This window comes from Orycteropus afer, unplaced genomic scaffold (assembly GCF_000298275.1).
Source record: "Orycteropus afer afer isolate SDZICR_OR568_19922 unplaced genomic scaffold, OryAfe1.0 scaffold00067, whole genome shotgun sequence".
Taxonomy (NCBI): domain Eukaryota; kingdom Metazoa; phylum Chordata; class Mammalia; order Tubulidentata; family Orycteropodidae; genus Orycteropus; species Orycteropus afer.
In genome coordinates, this window is record NW_006921654.1 from 3,591,616 (window position 1) to 3,607,467 (window position 15,852).

Genomic DNA, 15,852 nt, shown 5'->3' on the forward strand with positions numbered 1-15,852 from the left:
CACATGCGCAGACACAGACACACACAGGCACACATGGCTAATACTGCTCAAGGCACTGGCCCCTGGGCACAGAGTGGCATTAGAGGTGGGAAGAGGCCCAGAATTCTGCTTGGCCCCTCCTCACTCTAAAGTCTCTTGCACTGCAGGCCCAGGCCCAGGCCCAGGCCCAACAAGGTTTCCTGAAGGCAGCATCTTCACACCTCTAGGCCAGGACCCTTACTCAATCCCAGTGCCTGTACCAGGTCATCTCCAAGCCCGCTCTTCAATGTCCGTCTCACTGCAGGGACAGAGCAAGGTTGGAAAGGGTTGGTGGGGTTAAGGCGGGTAGTGGGTGTGTGGGGGATACTCACAAGACTTGCGGTTGCCACGGGAACGCTTGCGTTCCCGAGCTGCTAAGGCACGAGGACTGCTCTTGGTCACTGACTGCACCAGCAAGTCCATGATTTCATCTGAAGTGTCACTAGGTGAACTGGAGACTAGAGATTCTTCTGGGGGTGCAGTGGATGGCCCCGCTGGTGTGGGTATTACAGGGGAGCTGCTCTGGACCATGCCTAAGGGAGGCCAGATAGGGAGATCAGGCCAAGGTGGCCCTAGAGCCCATCTTCCCCAGCAGTCCTGGGTCCTACCTCTGCTGCGACGGCCATGTGTGGCATCTTCAGGCCTGCTGGTCAGCAGAGTCTTCATGCTGGCATGACTGTCGGCATCACCCCGGCCTGGCCCGCTACCCACGGCCACTGGGATAGCTGGGGTGCTGGGAGTCTCCCCAGCCACACCTGAGAACTTCTCTGTCTGGAGAGGAGAGAAGGGTGAGCTAGGAGTGGGGGAAGGGAAACCATGGGAGCAGTAGTTGAGACCTGGAAGGGGCACTCACCTCAGTAATCATGCGTCCCCGTGTCTTATTGCGCTCACGGTATGTGGCCCGCTTCTGCTGCTGCTGTAGCACCCGTTCGCGGCAAGTCCGATACTCAAGTGCAAACTCCCGTAGTGTGTGGCAGAACTGCATGATGCGCACCTCCCGGGCTGCCTGTGCCGAGTAGCCCAGGTAGAGCAGGAAGGTACGGAACCTAGGCAGGTCGGGATAGTGAGTTCTGCTTGGTGTCTGATGGATAGTGTAGCCATCCTGCTTTTCCCTAGCCCCTGCCCCTACCTATTACAGACACGGCGGTGCACTACCCTCAGTGTGGCGACACGGCGGGCACAATGGGCCAGAAAATGGGTGAGGCGGGCACGCAGAGCTGGGGTCAGCTCATGCTTAGCCAGGCCCCGCAGACTCTCTTCAGCTGCCCGACTCCGGCACTCCAGCTGCCCCAGGTTCTCAGCCAGCTGCTCAAAGTCTACCTGGAAAAGCCCGGGGAGCGGGGGATGGGAGGGGCAAGGGTGTTTCAAGTGTTGTCCTCTCCTTCCTATAGACACAGATACTAGCTGAGGCTGCCTCTGTCCCAGGCTGGCCAGCCTGAGCCCTGAGGACACAGCTGAGACCTGGCCTGTGTCCTCCAGAAGCTTATGGTCTAATGCAAGAGACAGACTATTCCCTTTGATCCAAGGGGAAAAAGAGAAGGATTCTTGGAGGAAGTGGCAGCTAAACCAAGACCCAAAGACTGAATAGGCACAGCCAGGGCTGCAGGGGAGTTTCTGGCAGAGGACACTGCCTGCACAGACGTCTGTTGCCTGAGGCTGCCCTGGGACAGCCCAAAGAGGAGGGGGAGTAGCTGGCCCCAGGAAGCAGTACTCTCTTGTGCTGCAGCCAGTGGGAACCGAGCCTTTGGCTGGTGCTAACCTTGGCACAGCGGGTCAGGGCAGGGATTTCTGAGTAGAGGTCGGAGGAATCGGGCCGAGTCTGGAGTACCAGGGAGCAGAGATGGTGCAGCAGTGACTGTCGGCGCACTGTGTCCTTCACCTCCGACACCTTCTCCAGGTAGCTCAGCTCGAAACCGCTGCTCTGAAAGGACCCCATCTGAGCCTGGGCCTAGCCAGCCCCAGCCCCTGCCTCCCAGCTGCCATGTGCTCTCACTTACCTGGGAACCGTTGAGGAAGTTGCCCACAGCCAGCAGAGTAGCCAGGATGCAGTGGAAGGTGGCATTCTGTACTAGCTGTTCCATGCCCATTTTCAGGTCAAATAGTGGCTCTGCAATTTCCTGATGTGAGGGACCGACCAGGAGCTCTCAGACTACAGGGTCACCATGTTTGCCTGTCCCTCGGCCTGTCCCACCCCATGACCCAAGTACCCGTTCCATGCTGTCATAGTCTAGCTTGAAGGCCCAGAGTTGCAGGCGGGCAGCCAGGCCACCAATGGAGGCGAGGGTCAGCAGAAAGTTCTCAGCTGGGCCTAGGGGTATGTCAGGATTGGCCAGCTGGGCCTCCTCAATCTTCTGCTGCTCCTCCTCCGTGGGCATCATGGTCAGTAGCTTCTGTGGATATAGCCGCCACCCCACATAGACCTCTCAGTGCTGGCCTGAGGCCTCAAACCTTGCTTTTGGCCATCTGGGCAAGTCCCAGGGTCTAGGGACTGCCCTGCAGAAATGCCAAGCCCTTGCCCACATAGGGGCAGGAAATACCCACTAACCAAAGGAAAGGGCCAGACCTCCCACTTCCTCCCCACACCCATAGCTTGGTATCCCCACCTCAATGCCATCCTTGCTGACAGCAAACTCATCAAAGTTGAGCAGGGCAGCCTTGATGACATGCACAGGTGGCAGTGTTGTCAGGCCAATGTTGATGGCGTTGCTGCGCTTAGGGTCCAGCACTGTGGTCATTGTCCGGCGGCCCTCACCAGCTTTCTGCAAGGTTGGGAGAAGGGCATTATAGGATCGGAGAGGGGCCTAGCTGGGGCAGTAATCCAAGAAGGCACTCCAAGGTCCTCCCTTAAATAGCCAAATGGGATAACTCCAGAATTGAGACTCTGGATGTGTAAGACATTGGGAAGAGCTTAGTTTGCTGATCTCTTGCTGAGAGGTCTTGGACAAGTTCCTGAATCGTTCCCTGCCTCAGTTTCCCCACCTGGAACTAAGTGGCTGGATCCAGCAGTTTGGACACTCGAGCACTGATCTCTCCCCACTCCACTGGAGTTATCTTGCAGATGAGGGTGGGTTTACCTTGGAGGGCAACACATCCTTAGCACGAGACTCAAACAGGTGTTCCAGTCGATTTGTATCTACTGAGACAGGCTCCAGTGAGGCCCACAGAGTGGGGCAGGGCCCAAAGTGGCTCCCAGGGCTTCCAGGGCCCCCAGCCAGCTTCAGCTCCCGCCAGAAGAGTTTTACTGTCTTCCTCTTGGTGGGGAGAGCTGGGCCATCAGTTGCTGAGGGGGGAAGAGGGGCAGCTGGGGGTGGGGGGGGTGGGAAGGGGCCTTTGGTTGGTGGGGGAGGTAGGGGTGGCGGAGGTGGGGGTGCTCCCGAAAGCAGGGGCAGTAGAGGTGGTGGAGGTGGGATCCCTTTCCCGGCTTCCACAGATTCCATGTTCAGTATGTCCTGGTCTTCATCCTCTCCCAGATCTGAGAAGTCCAGGTCCCCAATGCAGAGCTTGGGTACATGGGTAGGGAGCTCCCGGATGGGTGCAACCTCAGGGCTTACTGGGGCCAGTGGCTCCTTGGGCTGTGGTTCAAGGCTCCGCTGGGCCAGGAGAAGGACTCGGGGGGCAGGGCTCTGGGGTGTTCTGGGTGCAGGGGCTGGCTCGGGGGGGCGCCATAGTTCCCGAGCATCTAGGGAGAGGGAAGCAGCTGTCAACATTGTGTTCCCAGTGGGGCAGCAGGGCAATACGGGTGGGTTCTGCCCACCCACTTCTTACCTGAGTGTCCATCAGCCTCATCAGCCATGGCCCCAGCCAGAGTCTCTGCCCGGCCCTGGGCCAGTGCAGCCTGCTTCTCTGTTTCTGCGGCTGCCACATTCTCCAGGAACCGGGCTCTGGAGGGAAGCACTTGTCAGTGGGGGTGTCTAACACACCTCCAGCCCAGGGTGTGCACATGCCTTGCTGGGCCCCTGGGCAGTACCCCCAAATGCAGGCACACAGAGACACACAGGGAACAGTCCATGCGCTGAGCAGACCCTGGACCTATATTCCCCAGGCCAGCCCCTGTTCAGTCCTCCACAGCTGGTGAGGGTCACCATTAACCCAGCATTCCCAGGACAACAGACAGGGAGAAGTTCTACTTGATATCCAGTCTGTAGCCTTGCTGCTGCTCTTGTTCACTGTCCTGATTCAGGATAAGAACCCACCAGCCACTCCTTGGAAGGAACACTGGGCAATCTATTTCCGTAGAGATAGCACCTCAAAAACCCAAGGAGGGGTCGCTATGAGTCGAAATCAACTCAATGGAGCGAGTGGATGAGTGAGTGAGGGTAGTGGAAGAGGACAGCTGTCCTGTTGGGCATACCACCCTATCCCTACTTTAGCATGTCTGGAAGCTTCTAAGAGCTATGGCTCAAGCCCAGAAGAGGGTTTGGTACATGACCGGCATTCCATTTATGTTGAACTAATGAATGTGAGCTGGTGTTTTCTGGCTCCTCCAGCCTCTGTCAGACCTCACCCAGGTCCCAGCCCCAGGTTACTCCTCTGCCATTTACCACACAGCATCCTTGATGCCCTCCCTGTCCTATTCCTGAGTTGAAGGTATGAGAGATGGGCCCCAGCCTTGGAATCCACATCCCCATTGCTGGTCTAAGCTGTTGAGGAAAGCACCACTGTTGAAACAACAGGGACCACTAGGACCCAAGGAACCATTTCCCAGTGTTTAGTCCTTGGAAATCGAGGAGGCACAATCCTGGAAGAGGAGGAGCCTGACAGTCCCCCAGTCTGGCTGCACTGGGCACAAGGCACCCCTGCCGGGGAAGCAATGCTGAAGCCCTGAGCATATGGCAAGCCTGGCAGGTTGGTCTCTGTACTTACTCCAGCCTGGCCTGCCCAGTAGGGGACTGGGGGACAGGTGGGCTCTCAGGGGCCCTGGGGGGAAGGGGATGAGAGGAAAAGATTGTGACTGGTACCTGCCCCACCCCAAAGCCCACTTGCTTGCACCCACACAAAACTGGGCAGTGATATCAGAGGGATGGCCTTCCCAGCCACAGTGGGAAGAGGAGAAGGGTGGGGAACATGACATGAGGAACCTGGAAGCACAGGGGGGAGACTGACAGGAAGCAGAACAGGTGTAATAGGAGACAGAGGAGAACAGGAGATGGCAGGAGAAGCAGTGACAGAGAATCACAGAGGACCAGGAGCCAGATAAGAGCAAAGACAAGCAGGATGCCAAAAAGGGGAGATGAAGTACAGAAGCCGCAGGAGGAGGAAGTCCGGTCAGAGCCGAACCTCCCCCGCCAGCAGTCACTTACCAAACAGGAGCAGTTTGGTGAAGTCTGGAAAGAGAAAGAAAGCACGCATTTGTGCAGAGGAGGCTGGGGGCGCCTGGGAGGGGCGCGGAGCAAGGCACAGAGAGGATGGACAGTTAGAGAGAGGACTCCGGGGCTAGCCTCCATCTCCCTACTTACTTATAGACGCTCCGCTCGAACGAGCTGTCGGCTGAGGGCGCCACGGAGATGCTAGGGAAGAGGTTCTCCGAGGCAAGGAGGCCAGAGGCGGGGCCCGCCGGCAGGTTGGGACTTGTAGGACTGGAAGCGGTGCCTGCCAGTGGGGTGGGGCCTGCAAGACTGGAGGCGGAGCAGGTCAGAAGGACATCACCACGCCTGCCCACCCAACTCCTTCCTTTTAGCCTTGGACTTTTTTTACCCAGGCTCTGGGGCCCTCGCTGCAGGGCCGCCCCCTCCTTCCAGAGATCTGCGACTCCTCTTGCCCTCCTCCGATGAGGGCTTTCGGCGCTCCCGCCGTCCACCCGGGGCGGCTTCATCAATATCTCCATCCTCCAATCGCAGGGCGCTCTAGGGACAGCAGGGCTAGGATGTGAGTCCGGGGTAGGTGGGGTGGGGTTGGTGGGGCGGGGTGCGCTTGGAAGCCACAACCCCTTCCTCTCGCCCTCATTCGGACCCTGGTTGCCGCCTGCCTACCTCGTAGAGTATGAGCTGCGCACGCAGGTCGACGTCAGTGCCTGCGGTGTTCAGGTGGCGCTGGACCAATGCCTCCATACCCTGCTGCTCCAATGCATCCGTCACGTCGTAGAAAGAATCCTGGTCTGGGAGCGCTGCCAGAGTCTGCAGGGTGGGAATGGGAGGGCAAGGTTAAAGCCAGTGGGGACCAGAGGTCAGGAGCCCAGGGGCCCAGGGTCTGTGCCTGGTCCTTTGCCCGTACCTTGTTGATGAGGGTGACAGTGTACACCAACAGCTCAGGGTCAGCACCATTCTTCTCCTCCAGGATGGATACCAGGTTGGCCCATGGGAGAGAGCCTGCCGCACAGAAAGGGGGACAGTCAGGGGACAGTGGGAGACAAGGCTGAGTGGTAAGGGATGGAGGGACAGTTTCTGACCGGTGGCGCTGGCCACAGAGTTGACTGCACGGATGAAGAGTGGTGCGTTGTTCTCAGAGTATTCCACAAATACCAGCAGCAGCTTCAGGGTCGTCTTCACCACCAAGCGGGACTGGGGGAGAGGTCACCACATATGAATGGAGCTTGGGCCACCTCTGGGTGGGCAGGGGAAAGGGCTTCTGGGGCTAGATCCAGAGAGAAGGGTCAAGGCAGAAAGACCCTGGCTTGGGGCCCAGGTGCTGAAATGTTTTCTAGGCTCAGAGGGGCCTCAGATTCACTCCAGTTCAGAAGAGGAAACTGAGGCCCAGGGAAAAGCAAGGGGAAGAGGGTGCGTGGTTGGGGCGAGGGGCACTCACCAGGCTGGCACATAGTGTGTATAGCCACTGCACTGTCTCACTGTGGGCCACCACTCCCAGCATCCCATCCACAAAAAGCATCAGCTGGCCCAGTGCTGGGGAAACAGGGATGGGAAGGCATCAGTGAGGGGTCACTGGGAGGTGGGCTGCAAGGGGGAGAGGGGGGCTGACCTCGGAGGATATAGGTCTGGTAGTTGTGGTCAGCAGCAGCACCCACACGAATCAGGCAGCTCAGCCCTTCGGAGTGCACGAACTCAGGCACCAAGTCCTTGTCTTCCTAGGGGCACCATGGGGATGTTTAGAGGGGCATGGGCTGGACACCCACCCCCAGCCCACCTCAGCCTCACCTGGAAGATCTGCTTCAGTGAGAAGAGGGAGCGGCGGAGCTCAGGGCCACTGGAGCCATACAGCTTTTCTGTAAGGGGTAGGTGGGCATGGAACCTCCAAGGAGACATAGACGTCCTCCTCCACTGGGCCACGACTGCAATCCCCTCACCATATGAAATCCACCCCCTGACTCTAGGCACCCCTCACCACAGTCTAGTTGCAGCATCAACCCTGGCCCTGGAGGAAAGGTGAGGATGGGGAGCGGACACACTCTGTGTCCCATCTGCCCTGTATCGGCATCTATCCAGCACAGGCCTGAAAGAAACTGAGCCAGCTGGGCTCTGTGGAGGGAGTAGGGGGGTTTACTGGACACTGGCATCCTCACACACTCACCCAATATGGCATTGACCCTCACAGAGAGCTGGGTCCGCAGGAGCAGCGTGGGCTTCCGTCCTTTGCTGGAATCAAGCAGCCTCGTCAGCAACTTCCAGCCAATTCTTCAGGGTCCCTCCCCCCATCCCAAGACAGCCAGCGACCTCCACCTGCCAACCCTGGCCCAGCTCCTCCTCCCCAGCTGCTCCTGGAAGGTCCAAGAGTCAGGAGAGTTTGCTCAAGCACAGGTATCTCAGGTATGTGGGAGAGTCATCCCCAACTCCCATCCTCAGCAGCAGGTAGCACTGGCCAGGCCTTGGGACTCCCCTGGCGGCAGGAGGTGGCTGACAGCCCAGGCTAGAGATCAGGTTTCTTGGTTGCTGACACATGAGCCTGTCCTGGGTGGGGACAGCCTTGCCTCCTGCCCCTGTGAGCTCTGACCTGATCTCTTCATAGAAACCTTCCAGCATCTCCCGCTGCTCTTCCAGGGACAGCTCGGGGTCCAGGTAGTATCCAGAGGGAGACACTTGCAGGGCACAGTCCTCCAGCTAGGAGCAAAGAAAAAAGCTGTCAGAGCAGGGGTGGTGGGGATATGTGTAGATACCCCATGACCCCCTACCTTCCACTGGGTGGTACCCCACAAAGGTATAAACTGCAGTCATTTTTCATTTTCCAAGCACTTACTATTTGCACAGCCCCATGCATCGTAGGCATCAGGATTTCTTGCTCTGTGCTCTCTCTTGGCTAACACCTGCCCAATCTTTAGGTTTCAGATAATGCTTATAAGGAAAGCCTTCCTGGACTTCATGTGTGTACCCCTGCTGAGACCTTCCACACACGCATGACACTATCCTAGACACTAGTCTCCTTCCCCACTAACTGTGCACTCTGAGTTTAGATGCCATGTCTGTCTTGTCCCCTTCCACATTTGCAGAGCCTAGCCCAGCACTTGCCACACAGCAAATGCTCACTAAATGCTTGTCAAGCTAAGGAACATAAAGGAGGAAGAGGAGTGGAGAGAGGATGAGAGAAGTTCTGGCCTTCGAGGAAGCTCACAGCCCTTATCACCCATGGGGTGCTAAGCTGCAGCCACAAAGCATTAAATAAACCTAGGAGAAAGTGTTGAAAATGTTGGAAGGTGCAAACCCAGCTGGGAGAGCTGAGTGAGTGAGTATGTATGTATGTGTGCATGCACGCATGAGCACATGTCTTGGTGAGTAAGGCAATGGTGAAGAACAGGGGCTGAACCATAGACTCTTTAGTCTCTGGGCCTCAGGTCTTGCCTCCCCCCAAGGGGGCTACAGTTACAATGGTTCTAGCTAGACCCTGGGGAACCTATAAAAAGATCTTAGGGTCTGATTCAATCAGTCCACAGTGGGGCCCTGAAACCTGCATCTGTAACAGAAAGGCACATGGTCCATCTGTGTGTTCCTTTTCCGTGTTCCCCTCCCCTTGGCCTGGCTCCCCTCCACCACCATCACCAGGCACTTGGTCGCTTGAGAAGTGCTTGTAGAGAGGCCAGAGTGAGGTGCCTCTGGACTCTGAGGGCAACACTGTGCCTCTCCCTGACACCTCTCTCAGAGTATAGTGTTGGTGTGCCAGGCTCAGCAAAGTTCCCTTGACTTGAGTGACCCTGGCCCTTGAGGTGCCATACCCACCTCTGGAGAGGCAGGGGGTCTTCCGGTCATCTTACCGGGCAAATCAACCCCCAAGATTTGTCATGCTGTTGTCGGCCCTGCCCTGCCCTGGACCCAGCCTGCTCTTGGTCCCCTGAGTAGAAAGCATCCCTTCCTGTGCTTGTGTTTTGCACCCCTGCTCATGCCTTACAGCCTGATCTGACTCCTTCCTGGTGCTTCAGCCTGTAGGGGCCGCTGGGTGACCCCCCTGCCTGGGACATGGGACAAACACTCCAGACTGTTCTCTGTCCCACTTCCTGCCTGGCTGGCTGCCCTCCTTTGGGCGCCTTGGGCGGGCCTGGCCTCTCTCTCCACCCTGGGGCAGAGTCATCCTCTCCAGGGTTTATTGGGAACAGGCTGGAGAGAAGGCAGTAAGGCCCCAGGGCTGGGGTACCTTGTCCAGAGCCAGCTCAGCTAAGGGCAGCCCCACAGGCCTTTTAATCTAGCTTCCCATATGGTGACTCAGCAGCTGACCCACCCCACCCCCATCCAGGCTTAGCCATATCTCCCTCCATCTTGGATTGGAGGTTCTGGGACCCTCTAGAGACATACTTCTCTCAGAGCCACACCTCCCTCAGGAACCCTCCAAAATCACACATGTATAGACTAGCTCATTCGTTCAAACATTCATGAACTAGATCTGGTTTTAGGAGCTGAACACAGCAGGGAATAAGTGTCTCTGTATTCCCTTCTTTCCAGCCCAGTGATAGAAACAGGCTTGACTCAGAAGAAGTAAATAAATACACAGAAAATCGCAACTTTGATGGGTGCTCAGAAAGGGGTGGGGCGGAGTGCTGTAAAGATAAACATTGGAAGTATGATTGTATTACACCTGGTAACCGCTTACACACCTGGTATGTGCTCACTGGCCCTGGAAGGCCAAAGAACCACTTGCACAGCAAGGGCAGGCCTGCCTGTGGAGTCCCTCTTCCCTTGCTGCACACACACTTGGATGCTTTCATACCAAACAAGCAGAGAATGGCCCTCTCCTTCCAGGATACCCCACGCCCACATCTGTCTGGGGCAGAAGGCCAAGTATCCTACCTCCCCCGGCATCCTCAGGTGAGCAGGTTTAACCCCCTCCCCTCTGCACTGGTAGCAGTGGTTTCCTTAGCTACTTTACCTGTCCAGTCCTGCTCCATTTTTGGAGAGGGGGTCCAGGGGTACCAGTCAGCCCAGTGCCTTCAGGACAGTGCCCCTCCCCGCAATTGTCTATCCTGGGGGGAGGTGGGGGTGCAGGTTAGGACCAGGCAAGCAGCAGAGGGGGACTTCCTGCCAGCAGGATGGTGCTTGTCCCTAACACCCCTGGTTGCTTCCTGGGGTCACCATTCTGGGATCCAAACCTCTGGGCCTTGTTTCTCACACCCTGGGGCTGGGCCAGGCCTTAGCAAGCCCAGTCCCTGGTCCTGCTGACAGGGCTGAAGGTCAATACATAGTATGGGCCAACATCTATGACTCCCTCATGGCTCTTGTCTTCCTCACTCCTTGGGTGGAGAGCCCCTCACTTTGGCCTCCAGCCTACTCTTCTCTTGCCACTCTGGACCCATGCTTTTCTGGCATGTGATTTTATATGCAGGGCCAAGCTTAGGGGACCATGGTGACTATTTTCCAATTTTTTAAATAACAGTCCAATCAGGTCAGAAGGAACATGCAGGGAACAGCTGGGAGTAAGGGGTAGAGACAACAGTGTCACCTCAAATCATTAGGAGCAGAGCAGGACAAAGAGGATGGAGAAAAGGGTGGAATGAAATACCGAGGGCCTCCTGTCTTGGGAAGTAATTGTTAACTGCCTCTTTTTTCTCTCCTATAAACACAGGACCCTGTACTCCGAAGACCCTTTTCTTGTTATCTTGGGTCTCCAACAACATTGCCACTTCCTGGATGAAATGACATGGAAGGGAAACCCACATTTGTTCTGCCTCCTCCTTGATAGGCTTCGGGACGCCTATTTCATTGGGTTCTCCCAACAGTCCTTCCACAGGCCAGGAAACCAAGGTTCAGAATTTCAGTGAACCTGCCCTAGGCAACACAGCCAGGAATGGAATCAGGGCTAAGTGATCCAGATATTGGGTAGATGGGCCTTGGAAGTGCTCCAGGGAACACTGGGTGGGGAGGGCAGTGAGGCAGGGGCTTGTAGGATTGCCAGTGGCTGCAGACCCACTGCCCCTCAGCTTTCTGGACACTGCAAATACTCCAAACTGGTCTTCCCGGTTCCAGCAAAGGAACATATGAATAAACACACACCATAACCGCTAGGAGGAGCTCTGGTAGCAAAGTGCCTATGGCAGGCACTTGACTGCTAACCAGAAGGCTGGTGGTTCAAACCCACCAGCCACTCCTCGGAAGGAAGGTTGGGCAATCCACTTCCATAGTGATACTGCCTTGGCAACCCAAGGAGGGGTCGCTATGAGTCGGGGCCGACTCGATGGCACATAATAACAACAACGTAACTGCTAGGGTAACAGTGCCAGGACCTAGGGACTGGGCTCTCTCACCAGGTTGCAGCCCCACCTCCCGAGCACAGAATGACCAGCAGGTTGCGCATGCTGGCCCCAGGGGAGGCTGGGAGGAGGCCAGGACTTACACATACACCACGGTCTTCTACAGTCTCCTAACAGATCCCCAGGTTGTTGTTGTTATGTGCTGTCAAGTCAGACCCAAGTCATAGCAACCCTTCCTTGGGTTTCCGAGGCAGTAACACTATGGAAGTAGATTGCCCAACCTTCCTTCCGAGGAGTGGCTGGTGGCTTTGAACCACCAGCCTTCTGGTTAGTGGTCAAATGCCTTAGGCACTACTCTACCAGAGCTCCTACAGATCCCCATAGCAAGGTATTAAAGATTCAGTTCTCTACTAGAGCACCGCACCTTCCTCTTATGAGCCCTCTGGGACCCTCCAGTTGGCTGTGGTTTCTAACCCAGAAGCTCAGGTTCACACTTCAGTTCCCTCATGATGACTGCTGCTCAGGGGTAAAGTGAAGCTGGAGTGGGGAGGGGCAGTGACATCCCTGTCTTACTTGACCTCTAGCCACAGCTGGGGAACCAAAATTGTTGGTAATGGCCAAATCACTAGGGCTATATGTAGGTCCCTGGGTGGTGAAAATGGTTTGCTCTTGGCTACTAACTGAGAGGTTGACAGTTCGAACTCACCCAGTGGCACCCTGAAAGAAAGGCCTTGTGATCTGGTTCTGTAAAGATTTCAGCCAAGAAAACCCAAGGGAGCAGTTCTACTCTCTTAACGCATGGGGTTACCATCAGTCAGAACTGACTCAATGGCAGTAGGTTTGTGGTTTTTTCTTTTTATTCCCCTAGGTCTATCCCTGCTGCTAGGAAGAACACCCAGGGACTGCCCAAAGCCCAGGGAGAAATCAGTGGTATCCCAGATATGGCAGGGCCCTTGGGTGACAGGGAGAGGCTCCTGAGACACCTCCAGGAAGGATAAAAGGTAGTACTAGAGAGGGTGGGGCAGGGCTGTTGAGGGTAAGAAGTGAGATACAGAGCTACAGGGTCCGATTCCCCAGAGGCAGAGGAAGGTCCTGGGAGAAGCTGCTTCTGTGGGGAAAATCTGGAGGGAAGACACTCCTAAGTTCCCAGGGGAACTGGCCCAAGTCACTGCCAGGACCCCTCCCACCTCCACCCCCCAGGGCCAGGAGATGAGTCAGAGGCTGCGGCCAGGAGCTTCCTCCTAGACCCAGAGGAAATGAGCAAGGCCTTCTCAGACCTGAGCACTCTGAATAGTTTGAAAAGGAAGCCCCCAGGGGAACTCAAGAGAGGAGGCCCAGCCCAAAGGGGTGTGGAGGGGTGGAGTCCCAGGGAAGGAGTAGGCCAGGCCTCTGCACATCCCTAGGGAAGAGCCAGGAATGATGGTGGCTAGTGCCTGAGTGGGGGACAGATATCACTTGGCTGTGTCATGTTCCTCTGATGGACAACTGTATACATGATGAAGCAGTAAGTAGAGAGTCCCTCCCCCTTTTGCAGTCCCACAGCCTGCGATGAGGATGCCTGGGTTTTTGGGCCTCCTCTCCTCTCTAGAGGGCTATTAAGGCAGACCTGAGTCATATCTGTCCCCTGAAACTCTTCTGGGGCACCCACTTAGGGGATTAGGGGAGGAACAGCTGTTGACATTTCCTGCAAAGAGGGGCCTGTTCCCCTCCCCCAGCTCTCTGATGTCCTTGCCCCTACTCTATTCTCAGCCCCTCTTCCTCCAGCCTTCTATTCTGGGGTTGTGGTCACAGTTTATATTTGGGACAAGCACACAGAAGCACATCTGACCATTCCTGGCAGAGCTGCTAGTCCCAGGGAGTCTCAGTTCCAGCACTGTGGTCACTGAGTGTGCCTGCCCCCATATTCTGCCCTTAGGGGAAGGGAGGGAGGCTGTCCCCCAGGTGGAGTTTGACTGGGTCCTGTTTTATCCCGATGCTCCTGAAAGTGGGGGAGAAGACTTAAAATTTTCTCCATCCAAGCTCAGAGGTGTCCTCAGCTAGAGAACAGAGGATAGAGCACCTGGTATGAGGTGTGGTGGGTCCTAACTGAGGGCGAGGAGGTAGGAAGCAGTTCTAGGCCTCTATCCTGAAGCTGATCTCCCAAAGCCTGTCCCCCTACTCGGGAAGAGGTGTGTTAGGGCCAGGTCCTGTCCTGAGGTGGGGGTCAGGAGGAAACCTAGCTTCTCTTTGGTGCTCCAGCCTTATTTCAGGGCCTGGAATCCCAGGGGCAGGGGGTGGGGGGACACCTCACTTAAAAACTCATTTTTTCCCAGCCCCCAGCACAAGGGGGCAGCATCAAAACTCAGAATGGGCAGTGCGGCAGCCCTGTGGCCTTGAAGCCTGAGCTCTGCCAGGACATGTACCACTCCCCAGGCCAATAGTCTACCCATCCCTCCCTCTCGCGCTCATGAGGCGTGGCTGGCCCTTAGCTCGAGGAATGCGGGCTGGGGGCCCGGCTCCCCGGCACATTCCAGGGGAGACCCCGGGCCCAGGGGGCAAGTTTGCGCAACTCGGCGCCCAGCTGAGGCTGGGAGTTGGGGAGGGCACCCCCGCCGACTCGTTCTCCTCTTCCACTACTGGGGCAGGAGGGCTGTCGGGAAACCCCGGGGGGTAGCAGCGCGCCTCTCTGCATCGCGGTCCGGAAACCCAGAGCGCCGGAAAGGGCTGCCTGCGGGGGGCTAGGGAGGGGGAGGCCGGCAGGCCATCTAGAAACGGGCCTCTCCCGGCAGTGCGCGCGATCGGTTCCGGGGCCCGGGCAGACCGTGGTTTAAACTTAGCCCGGCCCGCCCCCTCCCTCCCAGCTGCAGGCCCACGGCTACGGGTGCACCGGGTGGGGGTGAGGGACGGTGACTCAGAGGGCTTTTCCACTCGTGCAACCTCCTAAAGTCTGCCTATTCCGGGTCGGGTCGCTTCCTGGGAACTCCCCTCACCCCCTAAGGTCTTTTCTCCGCCGGGACTCCCATGCCAGACCCCGCCCTCAGGGGCCAGGCTTTCTACCCGACGGGACCCAAACTTCGCTCGAAGCCTTGGCCACCTTTAGCGGCCCGCCCTGGATCCGCCCCTCGTCGTGGTCCCGCCCCACCTCACCTGAAGCAGGTGGAAGCTAGTCCCTCCCGAGCTCCGCCTCCTGGATCCGCTACTGCCGGAACAGCTACAGTCATCCTTTCTAGAGCAGCTACCTTGGCAGAAAGGCGCTGGTGGACCCCGAGCCCCTGTCCAGGCTGGGCCTGTATTAGAGGGGCACCTGGGGTGGCACAGACCACAAACTCCCATCTCCCGTCCTCACTTTTCCCTCAATTTGAGAGGCATCTCTCGCAGGCAAGGCAGCATGGACGCTGGGCCGTCAGCACAGGACTTTCTCTGAGGGGCGCACCTACTCTGGCTTATCCCCGAGGGGCAACTCCCACAGGCTTTCATGGCGCCGACCCTGAACTCCCGATCGCCCCCAACCTTTCGCTGGCCCCTTTCACCTTGAGCGGCGCCCCCAGCAGGCGGTGCAGCGCGGGTATCTGCCCGCCCAGGGGCAGCGCCCCGTCCAGGCTGCAGGTGGGGGCCCGGCGCGGCTCCGGGAAGTTGGCACACGCGAAGGGGTCGGTATCTTCCAGGTACTGTACCCGCACAGTCACCACCGATACCAGCTCCCCTTCCTCACGATCTTCCCCGCCCGCCATGGCTCCGCCACCGGTTCACGCCGCAAACCTTCGGGTCCGGCTCCACCGCACCGGACTGGTTCTGAGTCCCGGGCTGGGCCAGAAGCAGCAGAAGAGGGGCGGAGCCAAACGGAGGCGGGCCTAGGAAGGGGGTGGAGTCAAGAAGGAGGCCGGAATCATGGAGGGGGGCAATCCGTTCTGGAGGCGGGGCTTGAAGCTAGCCAATCAGTGGGCCTGAACGTGATTTCGTTAGTTCGCAGGCTGGAAGAGCGGGAAGCCCGCGTTTGAGCCCCGCCTTCGACAGCTTGCGGGCGGGGACCGGTACCTTTCTCTGGCTTTGGGGTGGTGAAGCTGCTTTCTCACTGGGGTATTAGGACAGGTAGAGCGAAAGTTTCTTCAGATAGTGGCCGGCCAGGTCCCCCTTCAGATTGCGGGATGAAATGGATGAGTTTCTCTCATCTGGGGAAAGTAGTGAGATAGATTCCACTCAGACTGAAGGAAGAGGTGGGATCAATTCCTTTCAGTTGGGGAAGAAGAGAGCTTCAGTTCCAGGACGACTTTCAGTTTCAAGGGGAAAGTGGAACACGT

General features: G+C 57.3%; 1 protein-coding gene across 1 annotated transcript; it reads right to left on the bottom strand.

Moving 5' to 3' along the window:
- Positions 1–194: 194 nt before the first annotated feature.
- On the bottom strand, positions 195–15,285 carry FHOD1 (formin homology 2 domain containing 1). The gene is made up of 24 exons (XM_042780859.1): positions 15,085–15,285; positions 7,900–8,006; positions 7,480–7,544; positions 7,107–7,174; positions 6,931–7,036; positions 6,760–6,854; positions 6,404–6,515; positions 6,229–6,323; positions 5,988–6,131; positions 5,713–5,861; positions 5,475–5,681; positions 5,319–5,342; positions 4,882–4,935; positions 3,784–3,899; positions 3,093–3,697; positions 2,622–2,777; positions 2,226–2,408; positions 2,016–2,135; positions 1,778–1,939; positions 1,148–1,338; positions 872–1,064; positions 627–789; positions 351–551; positions 195–277 (listed from the first exon to the last, which is right to left on the bottom strand). Exons 1-24 carry the CDS (start codon positions 15,283–15,285, stop codon positions 195–197), a joined length of 3,600 nt encoding a protein of 1,199 aa, XP_042636793.1.
- Positions 15,286–15,852: the final 567 nt, after the last annotated feature.